Genomic DNA, 21,933 nt, shown 5'->3' with positions numbered 1-21,933 from the left:
CACAACCAATTGTATACCCAAGCTGAAACAAAAGGCGCATGAAAAAGTAACCTTATCCAACCAAAACTTCAATAGGCTTCAAAAGCATATGTGAACCATTGCTGTTGTTCTAAAATTATTCTTCAGCAACTATATTTACAGGAGGAACTTCTGTTCTACTCAACCAAGCTTATGCTGCCACATCAACAGGAAGCCTGAGCCTCTCATTGCAACAGACATGTAAGTCTACGACTTCCCAACACAGAGCAACTAGTTTTTCACACACTATAGTAATATTCATCTGTACAAAGTCATTTGCCAAAAGTCACAAAGTAGATACATTCTAGAGTCAGAAATGGAAGCTGGGTGTCCTGGCTTCCACTTTATTGCACTATGCACCAGATCTTATTACTTCCCAAAAGCAAAATAGCCTTAATGGAAGCAATTTTTTCACATGTATTTCTTTAGGGAGCAATGCAAGAGACACAGTAGAAACAACTTAGGAATATTACAGTGATCATGAAATCCTTTTTTATCAATTCCTAGGGAAGAATTTTCATACATGAGTGCCTTCAATTCTACATTTAGAGTCCAAATCATCACTGAAATATTTACATGCTTCTCTTCTATGTGCTTGTTAGCAGTGTCCAAAAGCAGGATTTGAGACCCTACTCAGACAAGCACATATTAAACTGGGCTGAAACATTCTGTGACTTTCCTCCCTCCAGACAGCAAAGAAAACTTCTGAACACAAGTACACTTTTGTAAGTTTTCCACTTTACCATGTGTATTACACACACAGGGCATACAATAGAAGAAAACGTTCAGAGAAATAACAACTCAGTGGGTACCATATAGCTTATTACGTGAATCTGCATGCTTTCTGCAACACAACCAAAATATTTAAAGCTCTGGCTTACTAAGGTCTAAGTGCTCAGGAACTAATCTGATGAAACTGCTATTCAAAATCTGGGTGAGTTAAGTGGGTTTTACTAACTCTCACCTTTACTGTCTGTAAAGTTCCGTATACTAAGAATGTCATTAAGATCTTGATAGTGGTTCTGCTTAATGTATGTTGTTTTCTCAGGAGTGTCCTGAAGTTGCATTGTGACCTCTTCCAAGTCTTTGTCCAGCTGCAAAAGAGAATGAATATGAATCCCTAAAAATTCAAGTCTACACTTCAGGTATCTGCAATGACTTCATGGCTTTCTGTAATTAGACTGGAAGGCAGGTGGTAACGCAATTTCCACACTGTGCCAAATACACCTTTCTTATAGCACTACAACACTACTTCTATAAATCATATTACAACTAACAAACTGAATTCAGTTGTGATATTGCACACAGGACATAAGAAGAATAAGCTTCTGTAGATGACAGTTTAAACAATTCAGATGTAGTGAAGAATGAGAAAGAAATGGGCATTAGAAAGCCCAGACTGAAAACCTCTCAACTATCTATTATTTATGCTTACAAATGTGGCATGCATAGACATTACCATTTTGTTGAGTCAAATTATTGATCATACAGGAGAATATAAGTGAACTACAGCATCAGGGGCATGTCCAGCCATGTGAGTGACTGCAGTCAACTCTACAGGAATATTTTGTTTTCCTAAAGGTTTATTTTCACTCCTTTTACCTTAGAGAGACAGAGCCCTGTTCGACTTTCTTTGCTTGTGCCTCTGTGTGTGTGAAATTTTGAAGAAAAATCCAACTCACAGTTTTTAGTTTTCGATTTGAAAACTACCCCATGTTTTATATCTTGTGTCTTAAACTGCGTTATCTGCTAGTTAGCACTAAACTGCTGTTGCAAGCATAATTTTCAAAGAGTTAGAAAAATGGAAATAAGACATGGGGGAAGAAACAAAAAAGGCTAACTTGTATTCAATTGGCTACAGCTCTAGTAGAAAATAACCAGATACAAGCATCATAATGGTGTTTTGGGATGCTCTCTGTGAACAGTTGTACAGGATGTGGTGTTCAGAGTATATCTCACTCACTACTGGCTTATCTGAATTTTAAAAGTGCTGAATTTAAATTTACACTGATTCCTTATGGAACTGGGACATAGCAACTTAAGGTAGATAAGCCAGAGATGTAGCTGCCAGCCCACAGTAAAGCATGCTCCAAATCTCCTTGACAATGAAACACTTATTTGGACCTACTGGTGCTGGGTATTTAATCTATTTAAGCAAAGTCTACAAAGATCAGTAGTGCACTAATATGGTTCAGTTGACCTGACCAGACTTACCTGGGAGCCTTGCAAGACACAGGCTGAAATCTTGTGAGTTAAGAGACTTAGTAGCAAAAAAAAATACAGTAGGGTAAAGAAAGTGAAATAGCCAGTAGCCAGCTGAGCCTTCATTAGAAACTGCAAGACTCTCACACGAAAGGGAACTGGCAAAGCTGAACTAAATTTCTTTAACAAGACAGAGAGAACTTTTGGTTTTGGGGTCTTTGTTAGTCTGAGTAAACATCTTTTGGTTACTTAGGCAATTGTTAGTTAATATCCAGATAAAGAAGTAATGGTTGCAATAAAATACCTTTTCTTCAATGTATAAGAATACTTCATGAACTAGGCAAGAGCAGGTTAATTTTTTGTAAGATATAGATCAGTTATGGTTATCTTGTCTCACAAAATGGGCAGTATTCAAGGCGGATTTATCATCGTTTGAGGTCCTGAGCAAGGATGGATATAATTAAAAATATACATGTTATAGCGCCATTGGAATTCATGCACCCGATGTACTTAGCCTTTCTCTCGGTAGAGACTGAAGAAACTTCACAGCTTTTGTGCCAAAAGGATCAGCTTACATGACCGTAAAGGCTTTTTCCACCTTAAGAAAATACGTAATTCTGTTTTGTGGTAGATGTAAAAATCTGTCTAGCAAGTTATTGAGTGAACTCTCAAAGAGGTTGACAAGTAACAGCAACAGCAGTCTCTGAGCTCAGCCATAAACAGGAACAAAGATAACTCTTAAGTTTACACTTGCATGTAAAGGTTATACTTCTAGAGCTATTGCTCTATGGTGCTCAGCACATCCATGTGGAACAGCAGGGTAATTTGCCTGTTACAAATAAATAGGGAAAGTTTCATTTTAATTTGCCAAGGTGCATTTTCATTTTATCATACCTGCCAAGTATCTGCTGTATTAATTAGTTATTCATATAAATCATCTGCTTCTTATTATTTCAGTATCTTTCTGTTGAGAAACAATTTTATTCCTCTAAAAAGTAGTCAACATTTAAGCAGATTGTAGAATTGTAATGAAAAACAATAATTAAAAAAAAAAAAAGCCTGGGCAATATATACACTAAACAATACCTCTGTAATTTTCATTCTCAAGCGGTGGTTCTCTGACTGCAGTCCTTCTAGTCGAGATGTGCTGGCCTGGTTGACGCTGGTGACTGATGTTGATGTTTTTGAATCTTCTTTCTTTTGATTTTGAGTGAACTGAAATCGTCTGTTCTGTGTGGCTGCATCTGGATTTGTCCTTAGTGTAATGAGCTGAAAGGTTGAAAAGCCTTAAGAAATCCCGTCCACAGTTTTATTTTTGCAGCTATTTCTTTTGTAGCTCAAATTATTGAAAGGCAAACAAAGAGTTCCTTTCTGACTTTCAAGTACAAAATTCTGGAAAGTGAGCTCTGCTTGCCATATACAGTACTTGAGACAATTTCTGAGTAACTTTACAGAATAGGTTGAACTAAAATGATTTTGCAAAGGGAAGTGTTAAAAAAATTAAGAAAAATAATTTTAAATATATTTGAATTATTTTCATTGCATTTAAAATATGTTTTAATATTTCATCAAGCATTTTTTTCACCTTCTTTGAAATCTTTATACATTCAAAAGATATATTCCTTCTTTAGGAAAAAAAAATCCCCCACCAATACCACCTCTTCCCAAGCAGTTTCATCTGAAATTTCTCCTTTCCTGCTGTTACATGTAATGCTCAAGCAGAGAAAGGCATGAAGCAGGAGTATTAACCAAAAGAATTTATGGGAGATTGCACTCTGGAGATAACAGAAACTTAATTAGGTTTTATTGACCCAAAATAAACCAAATCTGTTCTTATAAATTAAACAAGTCATCTAAGGTTAACCTTAAACGTATTTAATTTAAGCAAATATAAGTAAGATTTAACACTCAGTGACAATGTGAAAATATTACCTCTACATGAAGGAAAAAAAGCTACTAGCTGTTTGGCAAGGGGGAGAGAGTTTCTCAGATTACTCTAGAGAATACAGAATTATCATTACTTGTCAAGCAGTGTACATATATATTTATATGCAGGCAAAGCTGAAGGAGCTCCCTTCCCTGAGAGCATAGGCATGGCATTATAAATCCAAACGTGTGGAGTTTTCTGGAAAGAGAGATGGGACAATCTTTCTGTAAGCACAGCCAGATTATGTGGTATAGCCCCACTTTGGAATTGGTTCCTCTTGTTCCTCAGAGCATGAAACTGCTCTGCATCTGCAGTGGCATGAAATAAGGACCTAACTTTTGATCAAGTAGTGAAGTAATGATTCTCCTGAAAAATACTATAGGCACGTTGGCCCTTAAAAAGGTAATTAGACCTAATTGACTTCTAACCAGAAAAATATATATAATGTATTTGAATTCTGCAGATCACTTCTGCAAGATATCCTCAAACCCAGAAATCTGTAATAGTTTAAAAAATATTTGGACATTTTTTTGATCAGACAATAAGAATATCTACAGTTACTCAGCTACTGTAAGTAAGACACAGTATAATGGCTATCATTTGTATTTGAGGATACCTTAAATGGAAAAAGCAATGGATATTTTTCCTCTGATCTATCTTACTCTACTACGGGATTTTCCCCACATTTTTCTGAGGAATTTGGTGCTGAACAATTCACATCAGTGAATGAGGTGAACGTTTAACTGGAGAAGTACAGTAACTGCCATGTTATAAGTAAGTAAGCTTAGTAGAGCCGACAAGAAGAAAGGGGAAAATGCCGTGTTTCGTTCCTTAGTTTGCTTACCTTATTGAATAGTTACCTAGTCAGATTCATAAAAGGGCTGTGGGACAAAATTAAATTCCAGCACTGCTGGCCCAAGAGGCAGCTGAAGATAAGTTAAAAGGAATACGTTTTTACTCTGTGTAGCAGAGAAGTAGCTCATCTGCCCCAAAACAACATTACTGCTTGCATCTCTCTGGCTGCAGTTTAATAAACGAAAAGTGTAGTCTTCCTAGATTCATTATCATCTCCCACACTTGATGAGCCACAGACTTTAGGATTGCACCAGCAATCTCCCTGTCTCCAGAATCATAATAATGGACTACATACTTCTTAAGGGGAGAGATTTGGTGCCTGTGTCACATTGACATCTTACCTAGATGTACAAATTGGGTGGTGTCAAGTGTAATCTTCTGCAGGGTCCAGGCAGGCTATTGTGAAACCTGTGCTGGAGCAGGCTGAAGGAGAGAGTGCTTGCCAGCCATCCTGCTGTGTCACAGCATGGTGAGAAGAAATGTGGGGCAAAATATACGAGTGTAAGAAGAACTCTCCGGCTGTGAAAGCACTCACATGAGCATTGGAAGTGCTGCATTCCAGCTCCTGCATCAAACTCTTCTTTTTTTTTCTTTTTTTTTTTTTTTGTAGCTTATACATTGACCATTTTTAATGCAAAATAGCTGAGCATTTGGAAACCTGACAATACACAGAAAGAGATGAACTTCACACTAGAAGGCTATGGTTCACACTTGTATTTTGAATAGAAAGAACTGAGGGTAAAAATAAGGGCAGGGTAACTGGAGTTTAAAAGAAGAGCAGATGAAGGGGTTAAAAAAGGAAACAGAAAAGTCATTTCAGAGCCTGTGGCAGAGAGAAGAAGGATGGGCAAAGGAGCATGAAAGCAAAGGGGCAGAAGAGCATGTCACAGTACTAATAATATTTTCTCTTTGAAGAGAGTTCTGACATTCTGTGGAGGTATTTTTTGACATCAGAATTTTAATATGCATTTTCATGCAGCTTACACACTTAAATTTTGCAGTAGTTTGAAGTACTCTCCATTGCTGTGTTTGTGAGTGTACTCTTAATTTAGAAAGAAGCTGTGATTCTTCCCTAAAATACAGAATAAAAATCTGACTATGTACGTCTGCACGGCTTTTTAATATTCGAAACCTGAATTGCAGAACTTGTAAAAACATCCTGGCTAGTCAGTCCTGGAGAATGAATTATTTTGCTATTTTGCAGATCAGAAGTCAGCTTCTGTTGCTAGTTTGTACCTCTAATTTCTTTCAGAGGGAAAACTTTGAGATAAATTTATCAGCTTGTTCCTTTTGCATGTATAGTTCCTGGTCCTCCTGTTAGAATCATCATCGAGGTATGCCATTTAGCAACAGATTTATTTGCTATAGTTTGCTCAATACATGATTGAACATGGACCAGTAAAGAGTCACAACATTTTTATCACTGTTCTTTTGAAAACTTATTTTCAGATTCCAGAGGTGCGAGGATCTGCATCTTGACTCCTGCCTTGCAAATAATTCATACACCCAATTGGACGCACAATTACAAAACAGAAGGAAAAAAATCCAGACCCGTGCTAAACAAATTCACTTACCTTAGGTACAAACACAAGGCAGAGAGTAATGGTGCTGCAGAATATTATGACTAAAGCAACGATGCAGAACTGCACATTGGGTTGGTCCCGAGTAAGGAATGAAACAGCAGCACCAATAATGCACATTATTCCCACGTTGTATACGCTCATTCCTATGTACTTGCTGTCATTCAAAGCAGGAATGCTGACATTTCGTGTCTCCCAGGCTAGGAAACACCCAAATAACTGAAATGGTAAAAAAGGAAAAAAGATGATAATTATCAGAAGAATTGGCTGGCATCCAGAAACAGCATTAGTTTAAAACTGGTATGTTTTCTAACGTGACAAATACAGATGAGATTACAATACAGAGATAAACACCTACCTTTTACCCAATATCTAATAACCTATGTGATTTGTTTTGCTCAGTTAGGACAGATTCCTGCTCTCATAAGAAAAGTGAAACTCAGAATTAATTGTGATAGGAATGTGGTTCAGATTCCTCCGAATGCTATGGCCTTCATTATATCACACTTTCAGTAATTTTTACAGACAGTCTTTCCTGTTTGTTTTCAAGGATTCCAGTAAAGACACAATGTGCATTGTTCTTTTAGCTATTTTTAGCAGCTGTTCTCAATATACTCTTATCAATCCAGTCATTCATTTTATGATTATCACCTACATTAATAAACAACAGTGTCAAGATATGTCTCGTGGGAGACAAATATACAGTGTAGAAAGTGTCAACCTAGTTGTTCAGACTGAAATTATAATGTCTTTTCTTATAGTGTGAGCTGGTAATGGCCTTTCAATTGCAATTGTCTAATGATTTCTGGCATAAAACATCCTTGTGGCATTTTTTTTGTTTGCTTTTTTATTTGGTGTACTTTTAAGTTTTAGATCCTTTGTTATTTGCAATATGCTTTTTGCAATTCAGCAGGGGAAAGTCTTTAGTGCCAGGAAGCCGTCTGCATCCCTTGAAATTTAATTAGATTTTTCTACATCATGAGCTGCTGGAAACAATTATTTTCTTTCTCTTGCATTCCTCAGAGAAATTCTGGCAATGCAGTAGAACCAAAATGAACTCAAGATGTTGTAAATAGGTAACCCAGCTTACAGTCTAGGCAAAGCATGTTAAGAGTATATGGTGCCCTGGGTAGAATGGCAGACAGCAGATGATGTTGGAAGGAAGGGAAGGACAGATTGAGACCATCACCAAGACTAACCACATCATTTCTGTGTTTTCTAGCTTTTTCTGATTATACTGTAGGGACCCTGACAATGTTCAAGGCCAGGCTGGACATGGTTTAGTGTGTGGTGTCCCTGCCCATGGCAGAGGCTGGCTGGAACTAGATTATTTTAAGGTCCTTTCCAATCCTAACTAGTCTATGATTCTATGATGGCAGACAAGAAGATGAAAGAAAAAAGGTGCACTCCCATTTGCCTTGGTACCCTTCCTCCCAAACTATCACATTTGCCCACTGCCATGTGGGCAAATCTCTTTTCTACAACTGCAACCTCTGTTGTAATCCAGGAAATTAGAGGTTTATGATGATGCCATTTGGGGATTAGTTGCAGTTGCCTAATAAATATTTACCTTCTCTTTTTTTCTCCTTTGGGAAAAAATACGAAAAATGTCAAAGTCAAATAACCTGGACTAGAAGAACACTGGTTGCTATGTCAAGTGCAAGAGGGTAGGGAACTGACAGATTTATGTTTCCTGTACAAGCTCAGTTTTGCCCTTATGTGCTTTCAAGTGTAGTAATAAACGGACATTAATAACTGCAAATTTCCTTGATTATTTGCTTAGTTTTTACCTAAGCTGACAATGGCAACAAACCCAGCCATTTGTGATTCAGCTGCTTTGCACTCCCACAGAAACTAGCAGGCTGCAGCCACCTACCTACTCACCCAGGCACTTCAAACCAGGACTTACTGCTGAACTGCCAGCCCTGCCCTCCCATTGCTGAGTTTGTCTGCAAGCTTATTTCGTTCTCTTGCCTACACCACATATGTTACCCTGCCACATGCTCATGAGTGGAGCTGGCATGGAAGCCCATGAAGGGTGGCGGGCTGGAGATGCTGCCTAGTCTAGGCAAGCCTTTTGATCACTCACTTGCCAATGCTGCCATCACTGCCACAATCCTTATCATGATACATAGGCAGGGGTGCCCCTTTCCAGAACAACAGCAGCAGCTGTCCTTGCAGTCCTTACCTAAGTCTTCCTCAGCACCATTCCCAACCTGCCCCCTTCCTACCCAGGGCACTCCCATGCCTCCTTGTTGCAGGACCATCTCTTCTGCTTTACCTCTAGTAGGATTAGAAGTCACACCTCACCCCAGCACCATGCTTCTTCCCCTGCCCTTCCCAGTAGCCTAAGAAGTGCAGGAAGGAAAGTAGTGGATGTTGCAGGTGGAGCATGGGAGGGAGCTGCTCTTGAGAGGCCAAGGCATATGTAGACATCTAGCTGGAGCAGAGAGGAGTCTCAGAGCCATTCAAGTAAGGCAGTTGAGGTGGGTAAGCTGTTTGTTAAGTTAGGTAGCTTTGTGCCAGAGAACAGGTCATGCCCTAATACATTTTGAGAGCTCTCATGTACCCAAGATGATACTTTCAATAAGAGTGGGTTGCAGGGGGCACTCCTCTGCTGTTGGGTCTGGCACTGTGCACAGACGGAGCAGGGAATGTACAGACTCCATTACAAGCCCTGCAGAAGCAAATTGTCCACTGTATTGACCTGGCTGCATCAGTGACACCTTCTTTCAGGATGCAAACATATTCCTCCCAGACTCGGCAGTTGCCTGTTGTGCACTCCCTGCACTCTTGGTCCTTCACTGTTTAGCTGTGCTGCAAACTTACTCTTTGCCAACACCTGACGTGACAAACAGGCTGGTCTGAGCTGAGCTGTTTTGAGGGGTAAGAAGAATACTTCTGTGTATGTCTAGATCATGTTTTTAAAAGGTTGAGACCTTGATTAACTATGGCAAGATTTCTATCTTCTCTTGCTAGAGTTAATTATTAATGAGATTTTTAGGGTTGCAGGTCGTCCCTCACTCTCCCCCCCTTCTCCCAGTATGAACAGATTTCCTTCCAAAAGCATTATTCTGGGAATACAGCCAACATACTTAAATGAGGCCAGCATTTATTACAAATAATGGGCATGAATTTATTGCTGAGGCAGTTATAAAGTGATCTAAAATATCAATTATAATGGAAAAAAGATCATTTGAACAGTGTTGTGGAGGTTATAGTTTGGCCCATTCTCATTTATAATTGAGAACAGCATGGAAAATGGTTAAGTGTCTTCCACATGAAAGGAAGATATTTATTTACAAGATAACTAAAGAATGGGAGAGGCTCTTGCAGCAAGTGGGTTTCCTCAGAGTGGTGCACTATAAATCTGAGAGCATTGTTTTTAATTTTTATTAGCATTATGGTTAAAATGCTTGCCTCAGGAAGAGATCTCTCCTTTTCTAAAAGTCACAGCTCATCTTTGAGACTCAAACATGGATAAAAGCTGAGTTTTCTGCAACCTCCTGCCAGGATATTGGTGATTGCAGAGGTGCTCCTTTTTTGCCTGCTACAAATGCCTGCAAGGCTCCATGAGGTTGGGAAGATTTCTCCTTTGAGAAAGAGCTTTCCCAAGAGAATATGACACTTCTCTTTCTCTCCATATGCCCTTCTTATTCTCCACTTTCCTGAAGCTCAGCCAATCTGTACAAATAAAAGATTGACTTTTATGACAGCAAAAAACCCTGAAAATATGTAAAATGGCTTAATTAAGGCATAGGACACAGACGTTGTTAGTGAAAGGTCCTGATTTCCACGATTCCTTGACAAGTTTTGAATACGAAACTCATGAGCTCTAGCTCAAACCATGGACATTTAGTACCCCAGTTCAGCTGCTCTTTACTCCTGGTACTTAAACTTTAAACGTTAATCTTCCCCAGATATGTAAATCACGCTCGTCATTATGCTTGTGGGCACCTATGTCTTGAGATTGCTGTGCAATTTAAGGACTATTTGATATTTAAGGCTTCCTGCTGGGATTTGCAGTGCAGCAGTCTCTCTTCCTATTGCTCCTGGAGAGTTCAAACTGGTAAAGGCTTCTCAGAGTATGTCTACCAGTTTAGCCTCCCTCCCCCCCTCCCCCCAAAATACAGTAGCAGACATCTTCATACAAGACAATGATGCTGGTGATGACCATTGCACAGGGTCACGTTTTGACCACATGGTGCAATTCCTAATTTTGCCTGAGATTTAGTTCCTAGGTCCAGAGTAGAGATTGTCCCTTTGGGGGCACATCAAGGATGAAACTGGGAAGGCTTCCTACATTGTTAGTCATTAACTTCAAACATTTTCCTATTTTGGTCTACTAAATACACATCTTGTTGATGTAGAAAGCATCATAAAATGTTGGTTTAGGTTTTCTCTGAAGGGGTGAATTGTACAGGCAAGATTGGTTTGCTTCATCTTTGAAAGTAGGCAGCTTCTATTTGACACTACACTGATTTAGAATATAGTCTTTATAGCAGTTAATATGGTGTGTTTAGGCTGTGTTGTCAATGAACCTAAATAGGTTGTGGGACAATCATTGTATGAATTTGGGGAAAACAGTATCTGAAGACAACAGGATTATACCACTGTGACTAAAGATAGAAATCTGGTCACTGAGAAGAATCTGTATTAAAGTCTTAGAGGGATAACAGGACTATGGAGAATACAATATATGCATTAACAGAGTTTAACAGGCAAACTTTATTTTTTTTAGATCTTGTACTGACTAAACCATGATAGCTGGGAATATAATAGAAATGTTTGTAGCTGAGTTACTGGAAAGCATTTAACACCATTTTTCAAAACTCTACTGGCTAGTTAATTTTAAATCTTGTTCACCAGAATTACTGCTAAGCACAGTAACGACTGCTTACTGATCCACAACATACATTAATGCAATCAAATGTCTAACTTGCTATTGGGCCACATAGACTGTGAGATGACACGCAGGAAACTGTTTATCTTCCTATATTCCCTCTTGCCCTGTACTGCCTTTAAACCATTTTGTCTATCTGTTTCATTTCAATGTCATGTCTGCTTATACTTTGAACATTGGTTGCGAGCAGTATTAGGAAAGAAAGAAAAAGAAAGAAAATTATACTGAGGATATCAGACAAGAGCAGAAAAATAGCAGAGGAGAAGTCTCCAATCTTGTCAGAAGTCATGCTTGCCAATATCTAGAGCGTATGGTTTTGGAAAGATTATACATTGGACCAGGCTGCAGCTTTGCAACTCATTACTGTACTGTAATAGCACTTACTGTGCTGACCTGTGGATTATAGCCTTGTTGTTCTGCGTGAAAGACCAAAAGCAAGCTTTTACTTCAGAATCTTATATCTGGAGATTTTGTTTGTTGTTGTTATTTTGGGTTTTGTTGGGTTTTTTTGTTTGTTTCTTGGCTTTTGTTATTTTTTCTAGCTAGATTATTGGGACACTGCCTATCCTGCCACCCTTAAAACAAAGGCAGTTCTGGACTCTGGCCTGTAAAGACCCCTCAGTCTGAAGTAACTGTGAAGCTGGACTTATGGGTTTGCCTGCTCATGTTCATTCATTAAATCCAGAACATCACAGGCATATTTTTATTTCAATGAAATAGCTGCAGATTTTTTTCAATGAAAATTTTCAAAACATTTTGATTTTTAGGTGCTCACTGGAGAATTGGGCCATAAAAATACTGAGCAGTTTTCAGGAAGATGCAGTGATTTGTTTTTTAATTGCCAGCACACCAAGTAAGGTTAGCAAACTGAAAGACAAACTATACCCTTGTAGGTCTCCTATCTTCACAGTCAGTACAATCTGGTGTCAAGCCATCATCACTTTCTCTCTGATCTGGTATGAGTCAGCTGTGTGTTTAGTTCATGTTCACAGAACTGCTCTGGATAGACAGTACTAAAGGGAAGCTTAATATTTCTATTGAGCATCAGGATAATAGCTAAATATTTTTGAATTGCAAGATATGATAGTCAGCTATTGAGTGACGGGCTTTCTTCTTAAAGGTCTTGGCAAAGTCCTTTACACTGCAGGGCACTTAATATAGTCCTGGCCAGGGCAAGATGGAAACCCAGCTGCACAAAGCTATACATGTTAGCATGCACCCAGACAAAATTTTCCACATTATACCTCAGCCTCCCAAATCAACAGGTTAATAAAATATTTTCCCTTCTTTCTATTCAGACTGTATTTGGCTTTCATCCATGAAAATCCTTCTTAGTCATGAAACACATCATAGTAACTAATTTGAAAGACATATGCAATTGATTATTAGAAAATATCCATTTGGAATAGCTCTACCTTTATTCTGGCATAAGATTACCACAGACAATCACAGCACCGTAAAATGATAGATCATCTCTGATAAAAATAAGAGTGTGCTATAATTTAAATCTATTTTTGCTATATAAAAACTGACGCCAAGAGACATGTAAGGGAATACTGCAATATCTGCAATATTTCAAGAATATATTTAAGGTTTCCTTATGGTCATAGTAGGGAAAAAATTATCTTACAAAACCATATGGTAACTTATGTTTTGGATGCTAAAACACTGTCAATGATTTATTAAAGTTATACAAATATCTGATGCCACTATAAACTACCCCCTCTACCGTGTCTTGCACCACCCCAAGCTTAACTCTCTTCCTCTCTAATGACTGTAAGACGGGACAGATGGGTTGGTGCTAAACCCACCAAAAATGTAAGTTGGAATAGTGCAGATTAATGGAGAAGGAGACAGTCCCTTCTTCTGAATACTCTTTTCAGTCATGAAAGCCACGCCTGGAACACTTTTCTGTTTTGGTCCCTGCTATACAAAAAAGATGTGAACAGACTGGAGAGGGTCCAGAGATGGGCCACAAAGATGATTAAAGGACTGGAAAACTGCCGTGTGAGGTAAGTCTGAAAGAACCAGCTGTGTTCAGCCTTGATAAAAAAAGGCTCAACAGCATGTGCCAGTATTTAAAGGGTGGCTACAGAGAAGACGGAGACTCCCTTTTTACAAGGAGTCACATGGAAATGGTGAGGTATAATGGGTACAAGTTATTCCTGGGAATATCTCAATTGGACACAGGAAAATTTTTCACAACGAGAAAAATCAGCCATTGGAATTCACCAGGGAAGTGGTGGATTCACCAGGGTTGGATACGTTCAAGATTTAGCTGGACAGGGTGCTGGGACATCTAGTCTGGGTCATGCTTTGCCAAGAAAGGTTGGATCAGATGAACCTTGAGGTCCCTCCCTTCCAAACTGGGATTCTATGATTCTACAAAGAGAATTAGGAAAAAATGCAAGTAAATGTGTTAAAAATCAAAGCTATTTTCAGAAAATAATTAGGAATTTTAATATAATCTGGAGACTATTAAATTTTTCTACATATAGAATGTATTAATTAAAGAAATTAAAAAGCGACTGAAAGGTGTTTGGGTATGTGCTGTAAATGATCTGCACCAAAGTCTGTAAGTGTAAAGAAGTTTTCCTTACTCAAAAGTTGTTTTGGTTGTTATGCAATTTAAAACAAACAAGCAATAAAATTAGCCAAAGACTAGGCAGAATGCAACAAAAGTTAAAGAGAGGAAATTCATAAAAATGATTATGAATTAAAGTTCTAAAATACAGATAGTGGAAAGGGAAGTTAAACATATAGTAGAAAATGAACGGCTAGCAGCATTAACAGACTTCATACAGATTTCTAAAAATGTATGTGAAAACAAGAATCCTAATAATGATTCATTCCTTGGAAGATGACAAATTCAATAGTGATGATGCATGATAAGATATGTTTAATGAGTATTTTTGTCTTATGTTTATATAGAAATGGAACAATCCCTTCATGTCTTGCCTTGCCAAAGCAGCAAAATGTAGTTAATTTCAGCAGTAGGAGAGCTCTTGAAGACCCTGTCAAGACAAGCTGTTGTAATCAGAGGGATCCAGTAACTTGCATGCAGAACTTCTAGGGATTGATTTAGAAGTTGTCTGGACTGATGGACTTATTTGTTGGTATCTATTGGAATTCTGGCAAAGATCCACTTAAGATATAAAAAGGCCATATGGGAAAAGAGAAAGTAGAACATCTTCAGCGATTATGGAGCTATTACGGTAATTTCTAGCCTAAGCAAATTAATGAAATGGCTGATACATGAACTCAGGAAACAAATGACAAAAATAAAAAACAAAGAGAGATATAATTCAACATGCTATTATTTTTTTTTCAATGCGATTGCAAGACTGAATGATCACATTTGTGCCTATTTGGATTTCTCAGTAGTGTTTGTCTTAATACTGCTCAGTACTGTTATTTAAAAATAGTATGTCACAAAATTGATAAAACAAATTTAAACTGATCGAAATCTATGTGATAGATCTCAATGTGCAATTAATAAGAATTAATGAGAAGCTATTGACAAAAGAGATTATCCAGTTCCAACCCCCCTGCCAATGGCAGGGACACCTCCCACTAGACCAGATTGCTCAAAGTCCCATCCAGCCTGGCCTTGAACACTGCCAGGGATGGGGCAGCCACAGCTCCTCTAGGCACCCTGTGCCAGTGCCTCATCACCTTCGTAGTAAACAATTTCTGCCTTATATCTAATCAGCAACATAACAAAACTTCCAGCATATGGACACCTTGAATCTAATGTTAAATAAACACATATTAGAAAGAGGAAAATGAAACTGTACACAAATCTAGTGTGTATGGTTAATAAGCAAAGCACTCTCATGGAGTCCAATCCGTCCTTAATCTGGTATTGTTCTGGCTGAAATCATAAAAATAATTCGTACCCTCAGAAAGATTTTAGTGCACTCACTAATAACACACCACTGGCAAATTTAAGATGGTGTGATTTCTATCATCCTTTGGAATATATGAAATGGTTTTCAACCATGTCTACATCATCAGAAATCAAAGCTAAACATACTGCAACTGAAGGTCACCATGTACAAATAGACAGACCTTGAACTTGTAGGTAACCTTTTAGGAGCTGAACCTGAGATGGGAAAAAAGCTGAAACCCATACGTATGGTGGGACTTGGCCAGTGTCACTAAGACTAATACAGTAACAAGATTTAGAATGGCTGTCTTACTATTATTATCTGGTCTCCAGTCTTGAGGAATATGAATCCAATAACTGAGAAGCCTTCCTGCAGTTACTAAGCATTTCCTTACATCCCTTCAAAGACAACTGAAGAATCACGAATCCGACTTTTAATGTTTGCTTAATTTACTGTAGAAGGAACAGGTGCATTCTGGAGAGTAATGCCTTGTCTTATATTGCCTTGTCTTGCCTTCAGTGCCCTTTCCTGTCCTTCTGTGCTCTCCTCTACCTTGAGTGACTTATATGTATCAGTTTTAAGTCACCAGAACAGACAGTATTGCTTTACATCTTCAAGCCAAAAAAGAAAAGTTCTTTTTTAGGTTAAACGGATTTTCTTATTTTCATTTAGAGATGAGAGGTTGCTATAAATAATTTTGGACTGAGTAAATCATTAAGCCATTTCACCTGAACTATTTCATTGTACTGTAATTAGCAATGCTAGCTCTTTATTATAAAGTAATTATAAAGTTAAGTTAGAGGTATTTTATTATTACAAACAGCAGAATTTTGTATTAGCTAAACCCTTATAAAACGATACAGTAACATGAGAGTTTCTGGGTTTGTTCTGAAGGTAAAGTTTGTGTGATGTACAGAAACATCATTGGTGATGAGATAAAAACCATCAATCCTGTTGTCCTTATATAACTCACTGTAGCAATTATTTAAGTGATTCAGAAGAGTATCTTCCTTTTTAACATGTATCAATTTCTGTGATAAAAGGGCACTGGAGTAATAAAAAGTGTATATTTCACCGGTAGTTATGAAACCCTGTGTGCCTAAAATAAGTGTAGTGAGTAATGCCAAATGGCATTTGCAAACTTGAACAAACTGAGTCACATATCTTGTAGAAAACAGTTCAACATACATGACAACTAATCAATCTCGGGCAAAGGACTAGTGAGAACCAATGCAGCTTGATTACTATCCAGCACAACTCAAACTTGAAAGAAACTTTAAAGAAAATTACTGGAGAATGGTTTTTAAAAATATATAATGTTATTTTCCCTCTTTAATTTTTAATAGAAAACATAATTGAAGTTATTTTTACAAAAAATCCCCACTGCTTGAATTCTTCAATATTTTTAAAGGAATGTTATTTGTTCATTTACACCTCTCTAAGTGAACCAAACATATTTACTTGTTTACTTTTCAAACAGAAATCCCTTGATGCTGTGCTAGAAGTTGAGATTACTGTGAATCCAGAGCCACTCAGAGCTGTGCGGTAAGACATGTTGAGATGTGAAAACTCTCGTAATTCCTGATCCCTTTGGGAGGATCAAGTAAGTACTAGCTCTTGAGTTCTCAGCCTGCTTGGGCATTCCCTGAAAAATAGGCATCTACACCTAAAATAGCTTCTTTTTTTTATTGGCTTTTTTTTTTTTTTTTTAAATGGGAAGGTGGGAAGGCTTCCTTTTGGCTAGTCCCTCCAAGATCAGAGCTCTCACCTGGGAACTGGAGACACTTGGTGTTGGTGCCTTCTCTGCCTGAAGGCATTTCCCAACCCATTCTGACCACAAACCTACTGATTATTTAGAATTATAAAAAAAAAAAAATAAAAAAATAGCCCTCATCTCTTGCTATTGAGCTTCATATTTCAAGATCTTTCAGCCTGAAAAAAAGCAGCATGACTTTGAAGCCCAGCAAAGCAGTCATTCGATGTGGAGAGGGAAAACAAGTACTTCATTCACCAGCAGCTCCCTCTCCCCAGCTTCCCCCAGGCAGCAGCACCAACCACTCTGAGAGGAAGCAGCTGACCCAGTCTTTCACGGGTGTCCTAATGAACAGGCATGCTGCAAATACACGGAACAGATTGAACCCTTCGGGTAGTGTAAATGAGTGTTTATCTAGATTTAGGATCCAGATGGGACTCAACTCAAGATAGGTGTTCAGCTGGTCAGTGCTGTCAAATTCAGATGTTTTTAAAACCTTCAGGCTAAGGAGCTTTTAATCACTAATAGTCACTATTACAGTGTTTTAATCAAGGTTCAGGATTCCTGGCTCCCAAGGTTTTAGTAATCTTTTCGTGGAGATGGGCTTTGGTGACAAAGGGGTTATTTTGATCCAGGCTTCAAATTAACATTGTGTCTCCTGCGGCTGTTCCTGAAGGACATTTGAAACTCAGAGACAAGCATCTAGAATAACCTAGTCTCATCTTTTTGGAAAACCTAAAGGAATTCACATGATTGGTCTTCTTTACTTACAAAGTTGACGCCCTCATGGATCCATCTTTTTACTATTGAATTTCTTGGTTTGCCATATATCTGTATTATTATCTTTAAGTGCTGTTAATGTCTTATTTATTTTGCATATGCATATATCCATATATTACTACCAAATAAAATTTAGAACTGGTCCAATTATAGAAGATGTATTCAAGGAAGTTTTAACTCACTCCCAGCCATCAGAAAAGCAAATATAATTCAGTTCACGCCTATCAGTAAATAGCAGCTTGAAGCCAGTGTTGTGCAAAACAAGCTATGCTTACCATCAGCAGCCCTTTATACGCATAGACTATCCCAAGCCATATTGTCATGTGGGTGTTTTCGCAGTGCTCCAAGATTGGTCGGATGGAGATATCTCTGCCCGCAGGGTCCGGCTGGAAAAAGAAAGGGTGAAATATTTAGAGTCAGATTTCGTTTGTATCCACACCTCAGAGGTACTTAAATCTATTATCAGTAGATTGAGGATGTGCAGAATACAGAGTGGACAGATTTAAACTAGCAATGACTGCGGACCCTGCGGACCCTGACGAACCTGCAAAGGAATACAGTCAATAGCAAAGATCTGAAGAAACAACTGCATGATAGCTACCCCCAACTGAGGTCACCTTTATTGCAAATCAGGAAGAAAATGTCTGAAGTCACTCTGTCTTTAACAATGTCAGTCACATTTATCAACTTTAGGACACCTAATTTTTCTACAAGGCAAACAGCTTGAATGCACAGGCATGAGAATAAATGTACTTAAGGCCATCTGTCCTTTCACCTGAGGTTCTTGTGTCACTGGCAAATAGCTGATAAACAATGTATGAAACACTGCTGTGTTTCAGGTGTTTTTTCACTGATAACCATGAGCTAAAGCAAAGACCATTTACTATAGAATCCACAGCAACAGCTCAGAATAGAATACAAATCATCAAAAATCTGGGAAAAACGTGTCCTTTAGAGTGAGTGAACATCAATGAAGAAGAATTTAATACTGCTGGAAGCTTTGCAGGTTTCCATTTATTTTGAAAAGGATATTGTATAGAAGTGCAGAATCAAGACAACTTGCAGCCTATGAGGACTGTTTATGTGAGATGGAAGTTATAATAAGGACTCAGAGAAAACTGTAAGAACCATCCCCCTCAAACTTCTTTTTAATGGTGTACGTTTTATAAGAACACAAGGTGCTTTTCATGTAACATACTAACAGATTCCGCAGAATATTCCGGCTGGCTATGTGTGTACCTACAGTCTGTTGTACATTACAGGAAACACTGAAATACTGAAAGCTGTATTTCCTTTCTACTTTGAAACACTGAAATTCGGCTCAGCTAAGATCAACCCAGACCTAACTTTCTGTACCCAACTGGGTACAGTGGGCTTTACAAATTTCCATTTTTGATGAATAACATCTGCAAAATGTCTCATACAGAAGTATGAGATTATTATAAGAGATAAGGAAAAGTCATGTTTTCACCAACTGAAATGTAGAATTGTGTGTGGAAGGACTTCAGAGAGATCTGAATAGTTTCCTAAAGCTTCTTGCTGCCTCTGATGCTGCTATGAATTTTGCTATGGATTTCAATGGTCACAGCATTAGTCCTTAGCTCAGTTTCTTTTGTCAGTCTTTTTGTATAGGAGGCACTGCTTCTGACCTCATACGGTGTAAAAAAATAATGTACCGGTAAGGAGGATAGGAAAACACAAACAACCTTGTGCTGTGCACTGCACAGTCAAAGGATTCACAATTTTCTTTGAAAACCCTGCAGTAGGCAAGACATTAGCATTTAAAACCTTTTCTGATCCTGGACTTTTGTAGAAACCCTGAACAGGAGAATAAAGATCTTCAATAAAAGGTGTCCTAAATCAAAATAAGATAAAAACCAAGTAGAAGATATTAACTCTCCCAGAGAGCTTATGACTCCATCATAATGGTTGCTGATGGCAAGCAACCAACAATTAGCTGAAGAATTTAAATGACTGCAAAGATTAAGTGGCATCACAACATTTAAGATGCTATGAATGTTTGTCTAGGGATCAGTTGAACTACCTCATTTTCCTTCATCAATGGCAAAAGCCCACTGCTAAAATCTAGGTGCACTGAAGGGAAAGTACCCTTTCATGTTAAAGTTACATACAGCCTGCTAAGTTGAAAATAATTTTTGGCTAGTATGAGGTAAAGTTCACATGACAAGTCATTCAAATATAGCTTTGAATGTGTATCTGATGTGTCAATAGGACTGTACTACAGAGAAATTCTTCTGAAATTCCAAACTACACAAAAATTTCAGTTTTGTGCTTTTGTGAAACAATAAAATATATAAATAATGGTGACTTCCACCTGGTGTGATGGACAATGTAATGTGGTTCGTTTCCCTTGTCCCTGCATAGAAACCTCCACTCACACTCCACCACTTTTAACCACCTATAAGCCACTGAAATTATTCCTTATTTTGAAAAACATTACTGAAATGAGAACTCCTACTTGGTCAGTGGCAGATAATATTTTTTATTTTTATTTTCAGTATGCGGTTATTCTCTAATGCAAATTTGCTTCAAAACTGGAAAGTTTATATCCATTTATTACTCAAACCTGAAAGACCCAGTCAGAAAAATAATGAAATGGAAAACATAACTTGTTTTCAAATATTGTTAAAGAGAAAGAAATTGCAGCATATCCTATAGTAGGAAGGTTGCCAGATTTTATTAGGCAATGATATTTTTTAAATTATGTTAATTAAAATGGTGCATTCAGATTTCATGTCCTGTGAAATGCCTAGGGGGAGTAAGAGAAGAGAGAATACTGATTGCGGCATCAGCAAAAGTGTATATGGGGTAACACTTCTTCCAATGTACTTTCCAGGTCTGCAAGGTGGTAGTATTTTAAACAAAAACTTGCTGAGGTCTTGTGCATGTGGAGTTAAGCTTTGGCAGGTAGCAGTAATTTTGCAGTGAACTGATTTTGCTGATTACTTATCGCTACTGCAAAATGACATTCCTGTTTTACTGCTTTTAATTTGCCATTCTGTTTCTTCACTGATTTTGCATGAATTAACTAATCACAGCAAAAAGCTGGGTTAAAAAAACATACGATATTTTCTGATGTCAAAAGAATTTTTAAAAACTCTACAATTACAGCTGAATGGAGCACTTCACTGACCTCTCTAATCATCCACCATTTGTGCACTTTGTTATTGCTTTAGAGAGGATGACAACATAAATGCTACCAGTGATTATATATGTACTGGAAATTTGCCCTTTCCTTTTATAGAAAACAATCTAAATGCCCTTCAGATGTCATTCCTAAAAGCCTGAAGACCTCCTATCTTGTGATTAAGCTAAAGCTTTCCTACCTCTTCTGAAACCTAATAGGGTTTCTGACATTGACATAAATTTCCGGAGTATTTTCAGCAGTTGAACATAAACAGTTTAATCTGTTCACTTCATACAAGAGCTGTGTATCATCCCCTTTAAAATGCTTGTTTTACATTTGATCTGCTAGGTCTAGAAAGCAACCCAAACCAGTAAACAGACTGCCTACAGAATGTTTATATCTGTTCTCTGTGCATGTTCAAATCCTTATTAGTCAATTCTGTACTTTTGTTGCTTTTTCATTTTCTTTGCTCTTTAGTCTGCTCATGGGCTGGCAGAAACTCATCATAATAGGTGAGTGATGATTTAGGTGGGTACTCCAGAGGGAGGACTGAAGTTTAAAACCACCTGGAACCAGCATGGAAATTTGCAGGAGGGACCCTGGCAGGGGCAATGACAGAGATTGCCAAGTGCCTCCTGCCTTCCTACACGTCCTCAAAATAACTACGCAGCAATGAGCCTCTTGTTTCCTTCACATATCTGTGGATTGCAGTACAGAACTACAGGCTGGTTTAAGCTGCTTTTTGAGAGTGGCCTGTGTGAGGGAAGCAGAAAGGCAGTGCTTCAAGTGCAAGTGTATTTTTCACTGAACAATAATCTCCAATTCCTTTAAGGATCCGGCTTTGCTTGAGGAAACAAATGTATGCAATGTAACAGAC

At 38.0% G+C, this 21,933-nt stretch overlaps 1 protein-coding gene across 1 annotated transcript in view; it reads right to left on the bottom strand.

Moving 5' to 3' along the window:
- The window catches only part of GABBR2 (gamma-aminobutyric acid type B receptor subunit 2), a gene marked incomplete at both ends in the record, with an annotated part of 455,829 nt that overhangs the window by 15,790 nt on the left and 418,106 nt on the right, over window positions 1–21,933 (bottom strand). The window contains 4 exons of the mRNA XM_080610768.1: window positions 983–1,112; window positions 3,307–3,489; window positions 6,577–6,801; window positions 18,184–18,294. Coding sequence (XP_080466894.1) covers window positions 983–1,112; window positions 3,307–3,489; window positions 6,577–6,801; window positions 18,184–18,294 — 649 coding nt within the window. The remainder of the gene's footprint in view (window positions 1–982; window positions 1,113–3,306; window positions 3,490–6,576; window positions 6,802–18,183; window positions 18,295–21,933) is intronic.

Source organism: Psittacula echo (assembly GCF_963264785.1).
Source record: "Psittacula echo genome assembly, chromosome: 2".
Classification (NCBI taxonomy): domain Eukaryota; kingdom Metazoa; phylum Chordata; class Aves; order Psittaciformes; family Psittacidae; genus Psittacula; species Psittacula echo.
Note: the sequence above shows the minus strand (reverse complement) of the source record. Positions and strands in the feature narration are given on the sequence as shown.